We start from the raw sequence: 20,617 nt of genomic DNA, 5'->3' as shown, positions 1-20,617 counted from the left end.
ATGCAATAATTACATAAAAGAATGAATAATAAAACTAAAAATTTATATAACCATTTATCTGATTTCCGGGTGGAGAAGAATTTACTGAACAAAACAGTGTAAGAATGTTTTTCACTATTTGATAACTTAAAAAAAAAATGTTTAGTGGTGTCTTAAAAAAAAAAAAGTCCAACGAAGTTAAAAGGTAAAACCTGAGGAAAATGTTGCTATACACACAACATGTTTAATATCTTAATTCTGTAAAGTGCTCATGTAAATTCAATTGGTTTATTTTATTTCATTTTCTCCTCTTCTTCTTTTCTATCAACCTTGCCTTTATACTGTTTCAATTGGTTTATTAAATTCCCAGCTTCCATTTGGGCAGTTTACACTTGCTACCATTTAGTTCACAGCAGAACTGGGTTAGAGTTGTAGGTCCAGAGAGGAACATGCCTCTTGGTGCCCTATTCAGATGAGTAGTTAATAGCCCTCTCTCCCCCACAGTTCTCACTTCATTTTACATTTTGTTGTGTCCTGTTTCTCTCCTTTTCCTTCTTAGCTCTGACTTCCTCCCTCCTTTTGATGGGTTCTCTTCCTCTTTTCTCGCCCTACTAAATTTAACAGAGTTTTTTTCCTTATTGTTTCTTTTGCCTGATTTAGGTTTCCTTCCTCTTGCTTTTATTTTGCAAGAGTTGTATCTTGTGCATTTGGAGGCACTCCTTGAACCTGGAAGTCTTCACAGCCCCCCTTCTCTGGTGTCTGTTTTTCTTTAGAATTATTTATCAGATTAGAGCAGCATAAGAGGTGTTTTTCAAAACTGTTTTTGTGATAGAGCTACTGAAACGTAACTGGACATAAAGAACTGTAATTTATTTCTAAATAACTCTGAGAAGAAGCATGGAACTTTTGCTTCTTCCGTGGAGGAGGAGTAATTGGGGTATGTTAATTAGGAGATCCTGATGCTGCTTAGTTTTTTTATGGTCTTCGGGAGTACTTTTTCTAGGTTGTTCTGCCTTTAACCAAATTGTGGCCATGCAAAACTGCATTACTTTTGTCTTGGAAGCCCTCCCAGTAATTATAACACACTATTGCAGTTCTCAGACTTTTGTGGGCATAAGCAATTCCCTGGGGGGACTTGTTAAAAATGTCCCCCTCCTGGAAATTGGTATTCAGATCTTGGGCACACCATTTTAAAGCTGACTTTAAGAAGAAGCACCCCAGGTAATTTTGATATAGGTCATCAGTAGACCACAATTGGAAAAATGTTGCCGTATGGCATCAAGTCCAGACTCTTTGATATGGCTTATAATGTTGCCCCTACCTCCCTCTCCAGCCCCATTTTCCATGGGTCTATGCCACACATCCTGTGCTTCAGGAATGTTAAGCCACTTAGAGTTCTCAACATGTCTTAACCTTCTCACACCTTTATATACCCTGGCACATGCTGGTCCCTCTGCTTACAACCCTCTTCCCCATCTCTGCCTTGTATATTCATTCTTCAGGTCTCCACTGAAGCATCACACCTTTCCTCTCGTCTTCTCAAACGGAATTAAACTACACTCACATGACAAAACTCTATTATAGACTACACTCACATAACAAAACTTTATTATAGCACTTAACATAGTGTTTCATCATTGTTGGTTTCCTGGTCCGTTCCCTACTAGATTATATATACTTAAGGACAGAGTCTGTCATGTTGATCTCTGTTCCCCCAGTGTCTGGCACATGGTAGATGTAGAGTAAATACTAAATAATACCAAAGCTTCTCTTGCCTCTTTGGAACATTAAGCATGCTAGACCTAAGGAAATGCTGTAGTAGCAGCTCTGCACTCCTGTATTCTGAGAGTTTTCACGTGTTTTTAAGTATAGAGCACTTATTTTTACAAAAAGCAATTATTCTTTAAGTGCTTTTACTAAAAGCAAGTATTTTGAATTATTTTTGAATTTTTGAATTAAAGGGACAAAAAAGAGTTCGGTAATAAATAAGGCACCCTGGCTATATACCATGTATTTTTCTTGCCACTCATAAGTATGTGACTTGTATAAGTTATACTTCCTCTCAAGACTTTAATTTCTGTATCTGTAATTCTCTCTAACTAATACCCACAGTGGCCTTCTAATGGTCTTTCCCTTTTCTAATAACTCTTATACAGGTACCATGTCCTCTGACTAAAATACCATTTCTCCCCCTACCTCCTTCATTTCTGTGTTTAGTTCTTCCCAGTTGCCTTCTGGAGGGAAAAAATTGGTTTGGCTTTCAAGGCTTTCCTGTATGACCGGATCCTTTCTTAGTCCTTGACCTTTAAATCTCACTCTTCCTTCTTGTTTTATTTGACAGTCTCACAAAAACAGACCTTCTTCTTTGCTCTTTATAATTAACCCTACCTGGAATATATTTATTCAAATCCTTAAGTCCTACTCTAAGCCCCACCTTCTTGATAAAGATCACCATTCCGTCTTGCAGTGAGGAAATTGAGTAGTAAACCAAAATATCTTCCAAGAGGAAGGTTAATAGGGAAAATATGCTTGAATGTTTTAACTTCATGGAAAATTTAGTGGGAATAATATTGTTTCATACTAAGGCACACTAAATGGATAGTTTCGTTATGTGTAGTGGAGATTACTATGTATATTATACGTTTTCACCTGTAGTAATTGAAGCACAATTATTCACTGTTATTTGTGAAATGAAACCAACCAGCATATAAGCAATTATGGATCATTCCCCCATTATTTCTGTTTTCACTTCATTAATAAAATAAACGTAAACTAGTTTAAAATGTCAGTTATTATTAGCTGTAATCTATTATTTTTCTGTAGTAAACATATGATTTTGAAATAATATTCAGGCTGACTAAACTTTCTCATTACCTGAGTCCTAACTTCCTCGTTTTTTTCCAGTTGGATGTTTGCTAGGCATCTCTCAATCTGTCTTCAAAACAGAATCCACATTCTTCCTCCCCCCACAACCTGCTCCAAGGAGCAGCAGTGGGCAGGACTGTGTGGCTGGAGGGGAGAGTGGGGAGAGTGGGAATAGAGGTCAGAGAGGTCCCTGAAGGCCAGGATCACTCAGGGCCTTCTCGACCTGCCAGCGACTTAGGGCTTTGTTCTGTATTCAGTACGTCTGCACTTTGGAAGCGTAAACCTTTTCATTTGTGGCAGGGTACATTTGTTCTTTAAGGAAATAGTTTCCCTCAGATATAATGGAGCAGGGACTTTGAGTGAAACCTTAGTATGTTCCTCCTAAAGTACCTAATTTAATAGAGTAATTTAATAGTATTTGTTCTAGTATGTATTATAGTTTCCTTGGGCCTATTTCTACATCATTAAGGAAAAACATCACATTAGAAGCTATCCATTTAAGTCCTATTTTTTTTTAAATTTTTTTAACATCTTTATTGGAGTATAATTGCTTTACAATGGTGTGTTAGTTTCTGCTTTATATCTAATTATTTTTAAAACAAAATTTGTAAGTTCTCTTTTCTTCTTAAAAAAAATTTCCCCTTTTTGTTTGGAGGGACAGTTGACTGACTAGTGTATAATTTAATTTGCATTTTCTGCTGTCATCATTTCCAGCAGGGGCATTATGTTGGGAAAATTCAGGTTTAGAATCGTGATTTAATTGGAGACAGGATTGATATATAATAAGGAATGAATTGCCTTACCAGATTTGCTGACTTTTTAGACAGTGCAGAACCTATAAACTTTCTTGGGGCTCCTCATTTGGTGTGTGTAGTAAACAGAAACAATGCCGTATTGGGGGTAGGAGAATAAGGATTAACATCAGCTTCTAGAGAATGGAGAGTGCTGTTTTATAGTATAGATCCTTTAAGAAATGTTGTAGGACCTAAATTTTTATTGGAAAAGTCTCTGAATAAAATGTCTAAAGTTCATTTTTGTAAAATAACCCATGTGGTGACAGAAATTCAAGAAAGGACAAAATTGGCAAAAGTTACATAAATAGTAAAAGTCTAATAGTTACTTTAAATTTTCGATTTATTTTATGACTCTGTCATTGTTCCTTAGCATATGTTCCTTTACGTGAGTCAATAGTAGTCTAGATAAAACAAAATTATTAAAATATTTGAGAGACTTTTTAAAATCCAAATAATTATTGGGTTTGAATAATAGGAAAAAAACTCACAGAACACACCAGACTTTGGTGTGGAGTCTGTAGTTCTATTTGGATCCATGACAATTTAAAATATTCATATTCATTTTGAACCGTTTAGTGTTTGCGCTGTAAAATTATATTCCTCTTGTTTCATTTTTTTCCAGTGTAGCATCTTCCTTATGGGCATTTGCAATGTGTGCTCAGAAGGAAAGTGTAGGCATAAGTGTCATTATCTCAAAGCAGAATTCTTCCTAGAATATTTTTGCTTCTGGGTTATTCCAGTGTTTAGTTTTGAAGATTAGGAAGGAAAAGGAAGTTGACCGTTAACATTCCCAGTTCTGTTGCTTGTTGGCCCTCATTATGAAGACTGAGTATTACTACTCTTAGATGTTCTCAAACTAGCAACTGTTATTCGAATAATTAAGTCACCTGGTGATGAGGTTTTTCTTTGCACTAACCTTTTGTTTTTAATGGGTAGATAACTTTTTCAAAATTTTTATTTATTTATTTTTGGCTGCGTTGGGTCTTTGTTGCTGCACGCAGGCTTTCTCTTGTTGCTGCACGCAGGCTTTCTCTAGTTGTGATGAGCGGGAGCTACTCTCTGTAAATAATTCAATAATGAATGAAAATCTTAGAAATAGTATTAATACAAGTGAACTATAAAAATCAAATGTCTTTAAGAGCCAAATTTATGCATTGGAAAATTAGTTGATCCATTTTCCATTTGTCAAGGTAGAATGCCCTGATTTATACATGCTTATAGTAGTGAAATTAAGAAATGAGAATCTCTTAAGTGGTTAAATGGGATATGATCTGATTTTCAGCATTATTAGAACTAAATTCAGTTTTGATTTTGCAACAGTATTTGACCGTTTCTACAAAATTTTATATGGTAAAATAAGGTTTAAAATTTAACTTCATGGCACCTCATCAGATAGCTAAAATCCTTATGTATCTCATAACTGTGTTTAAGGACCGCAGAAATAATTTTGTTGATTGCTGCTTTGGAGGTATAAGATGTATATAAATTCTTATTCTAGATTAAAGATATCTTTAATCTCTGAAGAACTGTTTAAGCTAACTGACAAGTTGTATTCTGAATATTGCCTAGATCCACTAGAACAAAATTTGTGTTTTCATAAACGTGAGTCAAGAGTATGGCATGTACAATGAAGATATTCATTGTGTCCCTGGGAAAGTTAATGTGTGTTACTCCAAGTTGAAGGAAAAGGATCTGTGGTCATGTAAATTTGGAATATGTTGGTTTAAGCAAAGCTAAGCTTTACTGAAGATTTCTCAGAGCCTTTAATATTGAAATATTTTATATTAATCAGATTAATCTTACTTTAAGAATTTTAAGTATCTGATCAGTCATTGATCTTACTTTGTTTCATGTAATCTTTTCCTCCTTTCACAAAATAATATGCAAGTTCCGTGTCAGATATCACGTTATTTTATTAATGGGAAGAAAGAAAATATCCCTTCTTTCAAAGGACTTACACGTGAAAAGTCACCACGTGTAGGAAATTTTGTATATGAATTTCATGTTTTCAATTCCAGTTTTCTATTTGAATTCTCGTTCCTTGAATTTTGTAGGGACTGATAGGGAAGTTAGTAAAAGACAAATGGGGTAGAAAGTAAGAGTAAGATAGAAGGAAGAGCTAATTCAACAAACTGAACTAGATTAAAGGTTTTAGCTTTGTCTTTTCTCTGAAATGCTTTTTGGACTAAGGTTTTCATGATACATACTTATTTGAACAAATTTTTACAGAATAAATAAGATAATAACTTGCTCATTAAAGTCTTCTGAAATTTTTTTTCTGTGGTGTTTGGGGGTGTTGCAGGATCTATTAGTGGAGAGAACTGTACTACTGTAATATCCTCTGATTAATGGGAGTGGTCTGTGATTTAAAAATCATTGTTGTAAAGCAACTATACTCCAATAAAATTTTTTTTTAAAAAATCATCATTACTTGTGATTCTGGTTATAATCTGATACAGTGTGTTCTTCTTTCACAATTTCCTAAAAATTTGAGACTTAATTGCTCATTTCTACTCACTTGTTAACCTTGTCTCCACTTATGACTTCCAGTTTCCTTTTATAATATAATCTCTAGTTTTCAAGGTTTGACTCCAGAGAGTTGCAATATGTATCAGAACATACACTGCATGATGTTTCAAGTTCAACCTGTAACTATTCATTATACACAAATATCTGTATTTCAGATGGAGCAGCTGTCAGATGAAGAAATTGACCATGGCGCTGAAGAAGACAGTGACAAGGAAGATCAGGACCTGGACAAAATGTTTGGAGCCTGGCTGGGGGAGCTAGACAAACTCACTCAGGTTGGAAATTGTGCTTGAAAAACTGGTTGAGGATTTTAAGTCATCACTATGTGCTAAAACTTTACTGCGTAGACATGAGGATATGAATATAGTTTATGTTTTAAAATACTGCTATAAAGGGAAAATGTCCAAAACATTAACAAGTAAATGAATAGTAACTCTAGAACACAAGATACTGTCTTCTGTGGTTATTTTAAGGAGTTTCAAAAAAAAAAAGCTTTTGACAGAGGTTCTATGCATCTAGAGGGATTTCTTAAAATCTGTTTCATAAATTGAGTTGCTGCCTAAAAAGTTTTAAAGCCTAAAATGTAAAAACCTAAATTTTAGCAAATCCTATTCTATAACTTAGTATGAACACATTTTACAACATAAATAATATCCTCACATGCAGATATTTTCTATTACATGATTCCAGAATACTGACAAAATTTCATCCCCGGCGGCATTTGAAAACAGTGGCAGAGCTTTTTCATTTTGTTTTATTGGATCTTCGGTTTTAAAAAAAAAAAAGAATGACTTTATCCTCTAAACCAGGTCACTTTTTAGAATAAAAGCGTATACTATTACTACCCCAGTTAATACATTATATTCAATATAAAGATAGTTATGTTTATTAAAGCAACATTAACTTTATGACAATGAGAAAGAACATTAGGACAAAACTTATTTTCACTCATCCTTAAATAATATCTCTGGGAAGAATTTTTGTGTAAATAGCTAAGTATGAGATTTGTTAACCAGTAGAAAAGTAGGTGGTAAGGTGGAAACTTAAAGTACTAGTTTGTTTCTATATCTCTTTCTATAGCAGTCTGGGATTGAAACTGAGAAACTCTTCAGGTAATTCTTGCTAGATCATTTTGAAAAGCAGACATGTTTGTGACCACAGCCCGTTAATGATGAATTTTGAGAAGAACGCTTTCAGTCTTACTAGGATTTCATAAGGATCATGCTCTTCATCTCCAATCAGAAGAAATAACAGTATTTGTGGTGATAAAGGTCTTTTATGTAGTTACCAAACCATTTCAGTTTAATTCTTAATTTTTTTTTTTAAAAAGTGATTTTGGCATGGAGATGGTGACTAGGCTATGCAGTTCTGTGCTGAGGAGAAAAAGGAAAGAGGAAGCAAAGAAGAGGAAATAGAAAATGATAATGCTTGAAGGAAAGTATGTGAGGGCCAGCTGTCATGTGTGGGGTTTTCTTTTTTTCTGGCCGCGCCACGTGGCTTGTAGGATCTCAGTTCCCTGACCAGGGATTGAACCCAGGCCACAGCAGTGAAAGCCCGGAATCCTAACCACTTGGTCACCAGGGAACTCCCAGGGGTTTCCTTGACTGTGGGTTTTATTGTCCATCCCTGGCGAGGGGCCAAAAAAGAGAAAAGACAGGTAGATATCAGTCCAGCCACTCTGGGTGGAGTGGACTCCATGCTACTCCACTGTAGATGGCATTTCTACTGAATACAATAAAGCCTTGTATTCTTCCCTATGTTTTAAATTCCCTGACATACAGATGTGAAGAGCCAGCCATTCATCAAAAGAGTTGGCTCCTAAACTAATGCTGTGACAGTTCTTTTTTTATGTATAAAGCTGTCTTTAGAGAGAAAACAGGTTAAAACTATTGCATAACGTGGCTCGCTGCTAGCAAGTTGCTTTTTAACACTTCAGAAATTTTCAAAAAATATTTTACTTACTAAGTTGGTGGCTGAAACTTAAATTTTTGTTTATTTCCTCATTTTAGTTAACTACAGAGTCATCTATGCACCTGTATTACCCAAACGATGTTAATGGATTTTCAACTTTATATTAAATCAGTTTTAAGTTTTAAGTGGTTGTTGAATCATCTGAAATTGTTTGCAAAATTTTATATGTATTTGCATTTTTCTGGAAGAAGGTTCATGGCTTTTATCACATTCTCAATGACCTCCACTCCCACCCTGACTCCATCCCCTGCCAAAAAAAAAAAAAAAAAAGTTAAAAAACCACTCTACTAGATTACCCATTTCTTGGCATCAAGGAGTATTTCTTATTATTTCCCTTTTTGCCCCAGCACCATGGACACAGCAGATAATTATAATAAGTATTTGTTTATTTGAACTGATGAATAGATTGAGTTTTAATATGTTTTCAATTATATTCAAGTTTTACTGAAAACATTACCTACGTACTATTCTTCATTTCCACTGAGAGAAGGAGGATTAGGCCTTAAATTGCAGCGGAAGAATTTGGTTTGAGGTTAAAGGAGAATTTCCTAGCTGTTTCCCGAAACTTTGAAATAAGACACTGAATGGCTGTGGATCTCCTTCAGATGATAGCTTTAAAAACTGGATGGACACTATCTAAATGGATTCAATTGAAGCAAATGAATAAAGAAGATAGCATTCTAATCTAATTCCATGATTCTACAAATAGACTATTCAGCATTCTTTTTCATTTGAAATCTATTTGATAATTATAAAGAGAAATTAAAAATTTAAAAGACTAATCGTAATATTTACAAATTTATTTAAATAGACCCTAAATAACTGTTGACCCTTTCCCTGAATTTCTCTGTTGTAAACACCTTATTTTCCTTATTGTAGAAAGGTTGGAGAGAAAAAAAGTGTCATTTAAAAAGATGGTGAGTTGGGACTTCCCTGGTGGTCCAGTGGTAGAGAATCCACCTTAACAATGCGGGGGACGCGGGTTCGATCCCTGGTCAGGGAACTAAGATCCCACATGCCACGGGGTAACTAAGGCTGTGTGCCACAACTAGTGAGCTCACGCGCCTCAACTAGAGAAGAGAAAACCCGCACGCCACAACTAGAGAGAAGCCTGCGTGCCGCAACAAAAGATCCTGCATGCCTCAACGAAGATATCGCATGCCACAGCTAAGACCCGATGCAGCCAAAAATAAATAAAATAAATAAATAAATAATTTTAAAATCTTAAAAATAAAAAAATTAAAAGGTGGTGAGTTAACTTACAAGACACCCTACCTTGAAGTTCGGTGTGATTGTAGACTTCATGACAGGCAGTATAAGCTGGTTACAGTTTGCCCTCACCTTAGTAGAGCTTGAAAAGAACAAGGATATTCCATCATTGTTTGAAGTTGTAGCCACTTTCTATTAAGATCTTGGGTCTCATAATTTTGAGTCCAGAATTGTGCCTTATCTTCAGGGTAATTCATTCCAACAATGAAGCTCTGTTGGACCAAAAACAAATTCCTTTGAGGAGAGAGAAAACAGAATTCTCTGCATTATTCCTTTTTATTTCTTATCTTACCATGCCCATATTCATGTACCTAGCTTATTTTATAGTGAATTTATGTAAAACGAGCTCAGTCACTATACTTGATGTATTCAATATTTGGAAAGATATTTACTCCAAACTGTAACTATCTCAAGTGCCTTAAGTAAGCATATATCTAAAAATTGAAGAAACTATAACCAAAATGATGTGAAAACCAATTATACTTTTCCTTAAGGCTATTACTTAGAAGAACTTTGGTTGTATTAAATATTATATGAAAGTTCACTTAATCATACAAAAAAAACTTTATTCATCTTTTTATTATAATTGAAGCCTGAATTTAATATGACTTATTAAGCTTTGTTTTTTAAAGAGTTTGGATTCTGACAAGCCCACGGAACCAATAAAAAGATCTCCTCTTCGCCAGGAAACAAACATGGCCAATTTTTCTTATCGCTTCTCCATATACAACTTGAATGGTAAGATGTAATTGGAAATAAAATGTAAAACAGTGTATTAAGTTATATAATGTGGAAATAATACAGTAACAATTACAAATAGCTCAATATAAAAACCATATATGTATAACTTGACTGAGCTCTTATATTTCTTGATTTGTATATTTTATTACTAATTCAAATGATCACAGAAAAAAACAAACTGGAACATAACTAAAATAGTTTTCTAGTAGAGTTATTAATAATTGACAAAGTACATACTCAGGTAGAATCCTACAACAAACTTAATTGCATTGTTGTATTTTCACTGGAATAAAGTCCAGTGAAAGTGAAATTACTTGTTACTAATTTAAAACCAGCCCCTCTGGCCTTAATTTAATGAACTCTACCTAGTCAGCTTTTAGTTCTTAGAACTGACATTTCAATCTGTAATTTTTTTAGGGCTTAACATTTCTCTTTTTATGCCCTCAGATCTTTAGGTATTAACATCTCCACCAGGGCAGTGGTCATATTAACAACTTAGAGCCTCTGGTAAAAAATTGCATAGGGGATGTGGTTAAAACCATGGAACAGTATACAATTTTTCCATTATTTTTATCTTTCAACTCATAATTTTATTCTCCTCTGATTACTACAAATCTTAAAAGATGGACTCTTTGCTTCTAAAATTTTCTCTTGGAATTTAAAACAAAAAAACTGTTAGAAATCCTGTATTTGATAGGCGTTAGGCCCAATAGGATGAATTTTTTTGCTTTTCCCCTGGCATTCATTAACTGATTTATAATAGAATGTACAAATTCTAATTCATTGTGTTCTGGAAACGTCATGCATGTTGTTCATTGCAGAAGCTCTGAATCAGGGAGAAACTGTGGATCTGGATGCCCTAATGGCCGACCTTTGCTCAATAGAGCAGGAGCTCAGCAGTATTGGTGCAGGAAATAGTAAGCGTCAAATCACAGAAACAAAAGCCACTCAGAAGTTACCTGCCAGCCGACATACATCAAAACATGGCACCTTGAAAGGATTGTCTTCTTCGTCTAATAGGATAACTAAACCCTCCCCTGCCAACTACTCTCTGGATGACATCACTGCACAGTTAGAACAGGCCTCCTTGAGCATGGATGAGGCTGCTCAGCAGTCTGTGCTGGAAGACGCTAAGCCCGCAGTGACCAGTCAGCACAGGAGAACAGCGTCGGCGGGCACAGTGAGTGATGCCGAAGTGCGCTCTGTTAGCAACTCCTCTCGTTCAAGCATCGCTTCTGCAGCCTCTAGCATGGACTCTTTGGATATTGATAAAGTAACACGCCCTCAAGAACTGGATTTGACACATCAGGGGCAGCCAATTACTGAGGTAAGTGGACGGAACTTTCTTCCCTGGTATTTCAGTATTAAAATAAGGAAGAGATGATATTCTTAAAATGCAGTTCTAATCAACTTTCCTGTTTTTTCTACATTTAAAGTTTGTCAAGAATACCTCTGAGCTAAGCTTTAAAATCAGACTGCAGAATATATTACCAGATATAGCAGTGTCATAAAGATGATTAAGAAGAGATTTAGTTTCTTCACTTTTATTCTTGTGACTATTTGAAGTCCTTAAATTAATGTCAGTTGTATCACATGATTAAAAAAACTTGAAATGTAATTTATATTTGATGATATTTTGCAAAGTTATGATAGCTATTAAACTGATAATAATTGCTTTCTAATATATGTTTATTACAAAATAACCATTTGAGAAAATGACTCGTATCCCCATTATAATTCTCCCAGATTCTAGCTCTCAGGGTTTACTCCATTTTATTGTCAAAGAGTCGGTGTGATGTAGTGGAAAGAGCCACTGGGCTTGGAATTGGAAAACTTGGTTCCAGGTGTTTCACTACCCATCAGACCTACATGAGTTATTCAATCTTTGTGAACTTCAATTTCTCATAAGTGAAGTGGAGCTAATAGTACATGGTCTACCTTCCTCATACTGTGGTTCAGAGAATCAGAAGAGATATAATATGCATGAACAGATTTTAAAAGATGAAGTTTTTCTGGATGTGATGGGGTGAGGGTAAGGAATGGATCTGTGATAAAATAAGTTTAGTAAAAGCTGAGCTTGATGAAGGTGAATTCTTTATTGAGTTTTTTTCATCAAGGAGAAGGCAATTTTGTTATAAGGTAGCAGCAAGAAAGAAGAAAACCTATGGGGCAGAATAAAACCAGCCTTCCATTCAGTTTATATATATAGTGCTCTCTAATACAGGGTAAAATAATTTATATTAATCAATACTAAGGTAAAATCTTATAAAACATTGTTTAAGGAATTGCAGAGAAATTCAAAATTTACACCTATTACTCAACATTATTGATTTTCACCCCATTGATTTAATTCATTAGGGTAATTTCCGTCAGTCATTAACTCTTGGTATCCACTAGTACTTTGTTCTAGGCACTGTGGAGCACAAAAGAAGCATGAATCATGGTAGTTTGGAGATAAATTTAAGTTTTATTGCTTGTAAAGAAAGTTAGCAAATTACATCAAAGAGTAAACTTTCATTTATTTAAAATGAGACTTTTCTAAGCGGTATATATTCTGTAGAGAACTTGAAAACTTATTTCTACCTTGTGATACCTGGGCGTTATATTTAGCACCAGCTACTTAGCATGCATCACTTATATCTTTTAGACTTACCTGTTGGGATATGAGCAATATTTTATTAGGGATGAGCTTGCTTGGTTATTTTGTGTTTTATATGTTGATATTCCTTCTTTCCAATCAGATTATTTTGAGTTGGGTCAAAATGCATGAGGACAGGTTATGAACTAATTAAGAATCTTGGTGTGTGTGTATGTGTGTGTTTCCATCTGTAAAATACACTCATTATAAAGTTCACTCTGTAAAGTACACTCATTATAAGTAACAATTGAAGAGCAAATAAAGTAAAAAGTGAAGTCTTCTCCTAGCAAACACTTCACACAGTATCTAGTGGTATCCATGGGCAAGGATACCAGTGTTCAATGGTATAATATTTAATATAAGACTTTAATATAAGGTTTGGTGAGTAAGCCAGCAAAAAGCAGGGAAAGGAGTTAAAGTCTTCTCTGTCCAGCCTGTTCTTTTGCCTTGCCCAGATGGGTAGAAAAGTGGTTGAACAAATCTGGAACTTGTTTCAATGTACTTTTTTTTTTTGGATCTAGTCTGTTCCAATTCAAACCAAGAAAACTAAGGGAGGCTTGCTAGATCCCAAACCAGTGTATCAGATTACCACCAGACTCAAATACAATTTTTTAAAAAATACTTTAGTTTTGCATGCATGGAGTTAAGTCATATCGTTCTAGGGACTTCCCTGGTGGCACAGTGGTTAAGAATCCGCCTGCCAATGCAGGGGACAGGGTTCGATCCCTGGTCTGGGAAGATCCCACATGCCACGGAGCAACTAAGCCCGTGTGCCACAACTACTGAGCCTGCGCTCTAGAGCCCGCGAGCCACAACTACTGAAGCCTGCGGCGTGCTCCGCAACAAGAGAAGCCACCGCAGTGAGAAACCTGTGCACCGCAACGAAGAGTAACCCCCCTCACCTCAACTAGTTAAAGCCCGCACGCAGCAACGAAGACCCAATGCAGCCAAAAATTTTAAAAAATAATAAATTAATTAATTTAAAAAACAGTCATATAGTTCTAAAGAGACTTGTTACCAAAAAAAACTTTGCTACACATGCACACACACACTCATGCACCCTGTATTGTGCTTGCAGAGGTAAGTGCTTTCTACTCTTTTAGCTGATTCTTAGTGTATTTACCTATCATTAAATCTATAAGTATATCACTATTTCTTGATTATTTTTTTCAGTTGTATGTATTACCTACTGTCTTCTCACTTTGGAAATGAGGATATACTGCTCCTTAGACAGTTCCCCTCTTTTCTCCCCTCCCGTTCCCCCATCCTTCCAATATATTTTGGTTGGGTAGCTATTCAGTGTTTATATTATCATGACTGTATACATGCAATTTACTGCTAAACTGTATATACTTCTGTTACATTTCCTTTTGGGGACATTACCTTTTGCTTTTCCTGGAATTAAGAATTGTCTTTAGATTTCAAAATAGCTTTTTGTATGTTTATCACTATTTCTACTCCAAACTTTCTCCCAGTTGATTAAATCTCTTACTTGGTTTGAACAAAATTGGCGTTCTATAAATTTCATCTTCTTAAAATTCTTCTCTGTCTTTTGTAGTCTTTATTCTAGTATCCTTCTTAGGTCTTTTCTCTCAGGTGGGTGAGCTTCTCCAGAGAAGATTCTTCCAATCCCCTGCATGGAGGGCATATGCTTGGCTGCCAGTGCTTTAGCACTCGTTTGGGAAAGAAGGCATGGCATGTGGAGTGGTCCTCAACACAACCTTCCATTTACTCCCTTTAGGTCAGGGCTGTTGACATCTGGGCTGGATAATCCTTTGTGTGGGAGCTGTCCTGTGCATTGTAGGATGTTTAGCAGCACCCCTGGCATCTACCCACTAGGTGCCAGGACTACATACCTCCCTCCAGTTATGACAACTAGAAATGTCTCCAGACATTGCTGCGCGTTCCCTGTGAGGCAAAATTGCCCCCATTTGAGAATCACTGTGTAAGTAGAAAGGGTGAATAATAGCAGGTCTGAGCCCTTTTTTTCATGGGAAGTGACCTTGGATTTTCCTTCTCCTGGCATTCTTTTACTAGAAACTTGATGAATGAATATATAACGTATCCAGGTAATATTGTTTATTGTAAATTGATGCTGATTGGTGAGTGCATATGGATCAGGAAGACTGTGAGTGAACTATAGAAGCCTGTGAAAAGACACTGAGCTTGACTCCTGTTGTGCAGTGTGTGACTCTTGTAAGTGAGCATGAACATATCCCTCCAGGGGCCCTGGAACCTACACTCATTGGCTGTTAAAATATGCTCCTGGTTCCTGTGGAGCATGAAGTTTCCCTAAGCCAGGGTGATTTCTGTACTTACATGATCTCTTTCTCTTACAGTGGTGGGTCCAAAAAAGGCCCCTGGTGGGCTGTATAAATCCCTTCTGAAGGTGGCATGCCGCATGCTAGCATGCTGTCTTTGTCTTTGTCTTTCTGCAGAACTAAATGAACCTGGTGCCAAGCTGTGGTCTTTGGGGTGCTATGAATGAATATCAGTCTGAACCTGAGACTGCTGCTGGTGGCAGGAGAGGAGGAAATCTGGGAATTAACTGCTTTTTTAAATATGCTTTCAACTGGTCCCACCTTCACTTCTGCTGTTTCTGGAGTCATTTGAGGTTACAGAGTGTAAATTGGGGCGCTCCTCTGCTTTTCTCCAGTGCTGGCTTAGCATTCAGCTTTCCTTGGGCCTGCTGAGTTTTTTTTTTTAACCACTCAGCCATATGCTTTCTAGCTTCCAAATTTTTGTCATGTCTTCTTATGAGTTTGTTTTTAAAACAGCAGCAACAACCAAACCCTTTATCTTTGTTTTAGTGAGATTTGGGGAGGGATTAGAGCTACCTCATTGGCCATTCACAGTCTCCTTTTCATGTCTACTGTCTCTTGACCTTGGAGTGCCCCAAGGTGCAGTCCTCAGACTACCTTTCTGTCTGTATCTACTCCTTTTGTGGTCTTACACACTGACAACTCCCAAATTTTAATACCCTATCATTTATTTAAGGCACATTTTCCCCCCTACATCTTAGTCCCTCTAAAAACAATGGTTCTCAACTGGGAGCTGTTATGTCCCCCAGAGGACGTTCAGCAATGTCTGGAGACGTTTTTGGTTGTCAGTGACAGAAGGGTGCTCCTGGCATCTGGTGGGTAGGGGCCAGGGGTGCTGCTAAAATCCTGCAATGCACAGGACAGCCTCCACAGCAGACAAGTTATCTGACCCAAAATAGTGCCAAGATTGAGGAGCCATGGTCTAAATCAGGTGGCATCGGTCACTCACTGTCAGCAAGATGGCAATTACACTGTGTTGTGTGAAGCTGTCTGTTGACAGTTTCTGATAAAGATCAAGAAATACCAGCATTAAATCATCTTAGATTCAAGGGAATACAGGTTTCTTTAGCCGGCGCCTCTCCCCTGAACTCCAGGCTCATGCATTCCTATTTCTAATCAACATCTCTATTTGGTTATCTAATAGGTAACTCAGATTTAACTGGTCTAAAACTGAAGCCCTGATTTTTTTCTCCTGAACTTATTCCTCCTGCAGTCTCCTCCGTCTCAGTTAATGGCTATTCTGTCCTTCCAGTTCATCAAGCAAAACCCTTGGAGTCTTTATCTCCTTCTCTTTTTTTTTCCCCACCCTGCTTCCAATCCAGCGGCCAGTTCTGTTGCCTTAACTTCAGATTATATCCAGAATTTGATCACTTCTCACCACCTTCACTGCCACCAAGCCAACACTGTCTTGATATAGATTTTTGCAATAGCCTCCTGATTAGTCTTCTGTGTTCACCGTTCCCTTAACAGTCTGTTATCCACATGGCAGCCAGAGTGGTCCTATTAAAGGTAAGTCAGATCTTGCCCCTCCTCCTCTCAAACCCAAAGGCTTTGTATCTTACTCAGTATAAAACCAAAATCCCTGCAGTGGCCTGCAGGGCCTTACCAGATCTGCTTTCCTGTTGCCTGTTCCTGTATTCCTTTCCTTCCTCCCTCCCTTACTCTGTCAGCCATACTGCCTCCCAGTTGTTCATTGCCAGAAGTCAGAGCTTGCCTCAGAGCCTTTTCTCTTGTCCCCCTCCCTGGATGCCCTTCCCTGTGACAGTACCCCTTTACTGCCTTTAGGGATTTGCTCAAATGTCACTTTCCCAGTGAGGCCTTCTGTGATCACCCTATTTTAAAATTGAACTCCTCTTCCTCTGCCCTGTGATACTTTTTATCTCCCTTTTCTGCTCTATATTTCTCTTTATTTTATCACCATTTAAAATACTATATATTTTACTTTTAAAAAAATAAATTTAGTTATTTATGTGTGTGTATGTATGTATGTATGTTTGGCTGCATTGGGTCTTCGTTGCTGCGTGCGGGCTTCCTCTAGTTGCGGCGAGCAGGGGCTACTCTTCATTGTGGTGCGCGGGCTTCTCACTGCGCTGGCTTCTCTTGCTGTGGAGCACGGGCTCTAGGGGCACGGGCTTCAGTAGTTGTGGCACGCGGGCTGAGTAGTTGTGGCTTGTGGGTTCTAGAGCACAGGCTCAGTAGTTGTGGCGCACGGGCTTAGTTGTTCTGCGGCATGTGGGATCTTCCCAGACCAGGGCTTGAACACGTGCCCCCTGCATTGGCAGGCGGATTCTTAACTACTGTGCCACCAGGGAAGTCCTTTACTTCTTTTATTTTGCTCATCTGTCTTCTCCCACTTGAATGTGAGCTCCAGGAGGAGAGGAATTTTTTGAAAAATTTCTTTGATTCCTGTTGTGTCTTTAGCACCTAGAACATTATTTGGCTCGTAAGAAGCAGTCAGATATTTGAATGAGCATTTAAATATATGCACACGTTCAATCCATCTTTGTCTAGATGTCTTCCAGTCTAAAATTATCAGCAATTATTTTCTTTCAAGATGGTGGACGGAGTGCCATGAGTGAAGTAACGTGTAAAAATTCTGATAGTGAAACTATTTTTTTAGACACCACTAAGTTCTTTACAGGAAGTAATTATACCTGTTTTAAGAAACCTAGGACAGAATACTTACTTGCACTGAAGTTTGGTGATACAAATATCAGTTGGAAAAATCAATTTGAGATTGGTGCTATTTTGTCTTGGGGATGTGGGTATTCAAACTGCCCATTCAAAAATAAGTAATTCTGTGGCTTATCTTTCTGCCTCCTTGCTCTCTGAAGCCAGCAGGGATAGGCACAGTACAATTTCACATCAGGGAGAGTATGTCTTTTTCCCCTCCTTTCTGTTTCTTGACTTTTGTTGAAATACTGTGCTTCCAGGCACTTCACATGTTTATTTCATTTAAGCCTTCCGCTATCCCTTTGGTACGGGCATTATTCCAAAGAAGAGATTAAGTAGGTCAAATAACTGGGAAGTCTATATTTGAATTCCAAAACTACAACATTTGCCTCCCAACTTTTATCAGTATCTTAAAAATAAAGTGAAGCTGATTATCAAAAATGATTATTCCCTGAGTGTTAAAGAGTGCTTTAAGCATAAAAATATTTTCCAGGGATAAACATAAAAATGAATTACAGAATAATTTTAGTTAGTATTCTTATGAAATCCATCAGTAATGTTCATTTGCTAAGTTTTTAAAATTAGAATTCATTGTAGTTGAAGTAAATTAGGGCTCTTTATGTCTAAAGCTATGTGAAATAAATGTTGCAGCTGACTTGCTGGTACTTTTATTCACATTAACTGATAAAACAATAATTTTTAATAAGACAGCAGTTTTCAAATTTAAATAGTAATTTCATGTTATAAATTTTATATAAAGTAGGGTCTACTGATAAAAGGTTAGTGCTAAAATATACCTGTATGTTTATTTTCTGGTGGGATTTAAACTAATGATTCCTCTGAATTTGGAATTTTATACACAAAAATGTGTTTTTAAAATGAAAATGCTTTTGGAAGCTTTTACTGAAGTTTATGGTAGATTCAAAAAGTTTTGCTGAATCTTTAAGAATATTTGATGATTGTATTATATTTTGATAGGAAAAATTTCCTAAATATCTGAGCTACTAAAACTTTTCAGTGTTATATATTCTTTCCTTATGTATATAGGGTTTTTTCAATGAAATATTTCATGGATACACCATTATAACTTGTGATATGCAACACAGCATATCATAGCTTCAGTGCAATTCCTTTACTTCTTTCACTTTCGCAAACTATTTCAGGAATTAATGTGTGCAGAAATTTTGAGGTATTGGAAAGAAAACAGCAATTGTGTTGTAATATCAGGTAGCATTGGCATTGAAGTCCCAAATTATTCTTAGAAAACAACCTTTTGCTCTGAAGTATTAACCAGGTGGGAGCACAGGGCTTTCTGAAACTTTAAGAGGCCTACATATCTAAAAGATTGGGGTTATTAATTATCACAGCTACATTTCGCCTAAAAGTCTAGTGGCTGTGTTGCTACATCTCAGTGAAATTTATTCACATGCACCAACTTGGTGTTTAATTCTAGATTTCACTGGCCTAGTGAGATTAGTAGAAGGAATAGGTATCAGATGAAAGAAGAACTGAAGATTGGTGAAAGCCAGGGGAAAAGCCTGGTCATCACTCATAAACACTTTTCAGACACGCCACCCAGTCAACACTGGCATATATGCCCTGATCCTTATCGTGTGGGTTTCTTAGAAATATGTGCAGTGTTTCCTTGAGGAAGTGAAAACGCATCTTTATTCGGTTTTAGGTCTGTTTTGTTTTTCTTTTCCGTTTTGTTTTGTGTTGGGTAAAGCTGGTAAAGGACCTTATACTGGCTATATAATGGCCAGTTACATATCTAGGAGAGGAATAAATGGAAGAGGGGGAAAAAGAGAAAATAATATGAGCTACTATATTGAGTACTTATTCTGTGTTGGGCATTGTGCTTTACATGCTTAACACACTGAATCTGTACAGTGCCTAGTGGAATAGGTACCATTACCTCTATTTTACAATGAAAGGAACTAAGGCAGAGTGACTAAATAACTTTCCCAAGGGTTTGAACCCAGACAGTCTGGTTATAGAGCTCCTACAGCAATGCCTTGCTGCCTCATCACAGAATTGAAGGAGGATCAAGACAAGGCTAGACTGGCCAGTGCTTCTCGGATCCAGACCTAGAGACAGAACTACATGGGCAGAAGAAAAAAGGCAAAGAGATTTATGCAGTAACATCCCCATCTTGTGGTGTTTTAGTATATTCCTGAATATATTGTTAAAATTTAACAGCTATAAGCTAGCTCTAATCTAAATGAATTGAGGCTTAAATAAAAGTCAGGTGATGGCTGGTGGTTTCCCACTTTTGATATAATAGTAATGTAATTATTACTTATTAATGTTTATAGCAACTTTTGGAGATAAATGCTGTCATTACACCATTTTACACATGAGGAAACAGGTTAAATAATAAGCCCAGAGTCACGTTGCCGGGAAACGACTGAGCTGGGGCTTGAAAGCAGGCCCTCCGGCTGCAGGGTCTGGATTCTTAACCATCACGCTATATTTATTTTTAATATTTGCGAAGAGCACATACACATACCAGTAAGAGATGATTAACGTTTTATTGAAGCATTAATGTGTGTTCACAAACCTCCACTTTCTTCCAGTTGTTATCTAAGGTGCGAGCTACCAAAACGAAGTGTTTTATTTTGTAGCCATGGCTTTGGTAGAAGGTCATTTCTTGATTATGGTTGGGCTCCTGTGTTCAGATCAATGCTTCTCTATACATCCTCCCCCCACAAGATTCTGGCTCATAAATGGTACTTTTAACACGTTACAGATTCAGTTCAAGAAAGTAGTGATCCATAACTTACTTTGCAGAGATTTGTGGAGAGTTTTTGAGAGATTGATAGAGAACGTGATAGCTT

At 36.8% G+C, this 20,617-nt stretch overlaps 2 protein-coding genes across 6 annotated transcripts in view; one reads left to right on the top strand and one right to left on the bottom strand.

Moving 5' to 3' along the window:
- Positions 1-20,617, top strand: part of RAPH1 (Ras association (RalGDS/AF-6) and pleckstrin homology domains 1) — an 88,639-nt gene that overhangs the window by 26,459 nt on the left and 41,563 nt on the right. For all 5 annotated transcript variants that reach the window (XM_059928509.1, XM_059928506.1, XM_059928508.1 and 2 more), the window contains exons 2-4: positions 6,323-6,442; positions 10,040-10,145; positions 10,970-11,475. In XM_059928509.1, the coding sequence (XP_059784492.1) occupies positions 6,323-6,442; positions 10,040-10,145; positions 10,970-11,475 (732 nt within the window). The remainder of the gene's footprint in view (positions 1-6,322; positions 6,443-10,039; positions 10,146-10,969; positions 11,476-20,617) is intronic.
- ABI2 (abl interactor 2) overlaps positions 9,578-20,617 on the bottom strand; it is a 146,783-nt gene continuing 135,743 nt past the window's right edge. The window contains exon 10 of the mRNA XM_059928519.1: positions 9,578-9,619. Coding sequence (XP_059784502.1) covers positions 9,591-9,619 — 29 coding nt within the window. The 3' untranslated portion in view covers positions 9,578-9,590. The remainder of the gene's footprint in view (positions 9,620-20,617) is intronic.

This window comes from Balaenoptera ricei, chromosome 7 (genome assembly GCF_028023285.1).
Source record: "Balaenoptera ricei isolate mBalRic1 chromosome 7, mBalRic1.hap2, whole genome shotgun sequence".
NCBI classification, from domain to species: domain Eukaryota; kingdom Metazoa; phylum Chordata; class Mammalia; order Artiodactyla; family Balaenopteridae; genus Balaenoptera; species Balaenoptera ricei.
Note: the sequence above shows the minus strand (reverse complement) of the source record. Positions and strands in the feature narration are given on the sequence as shown.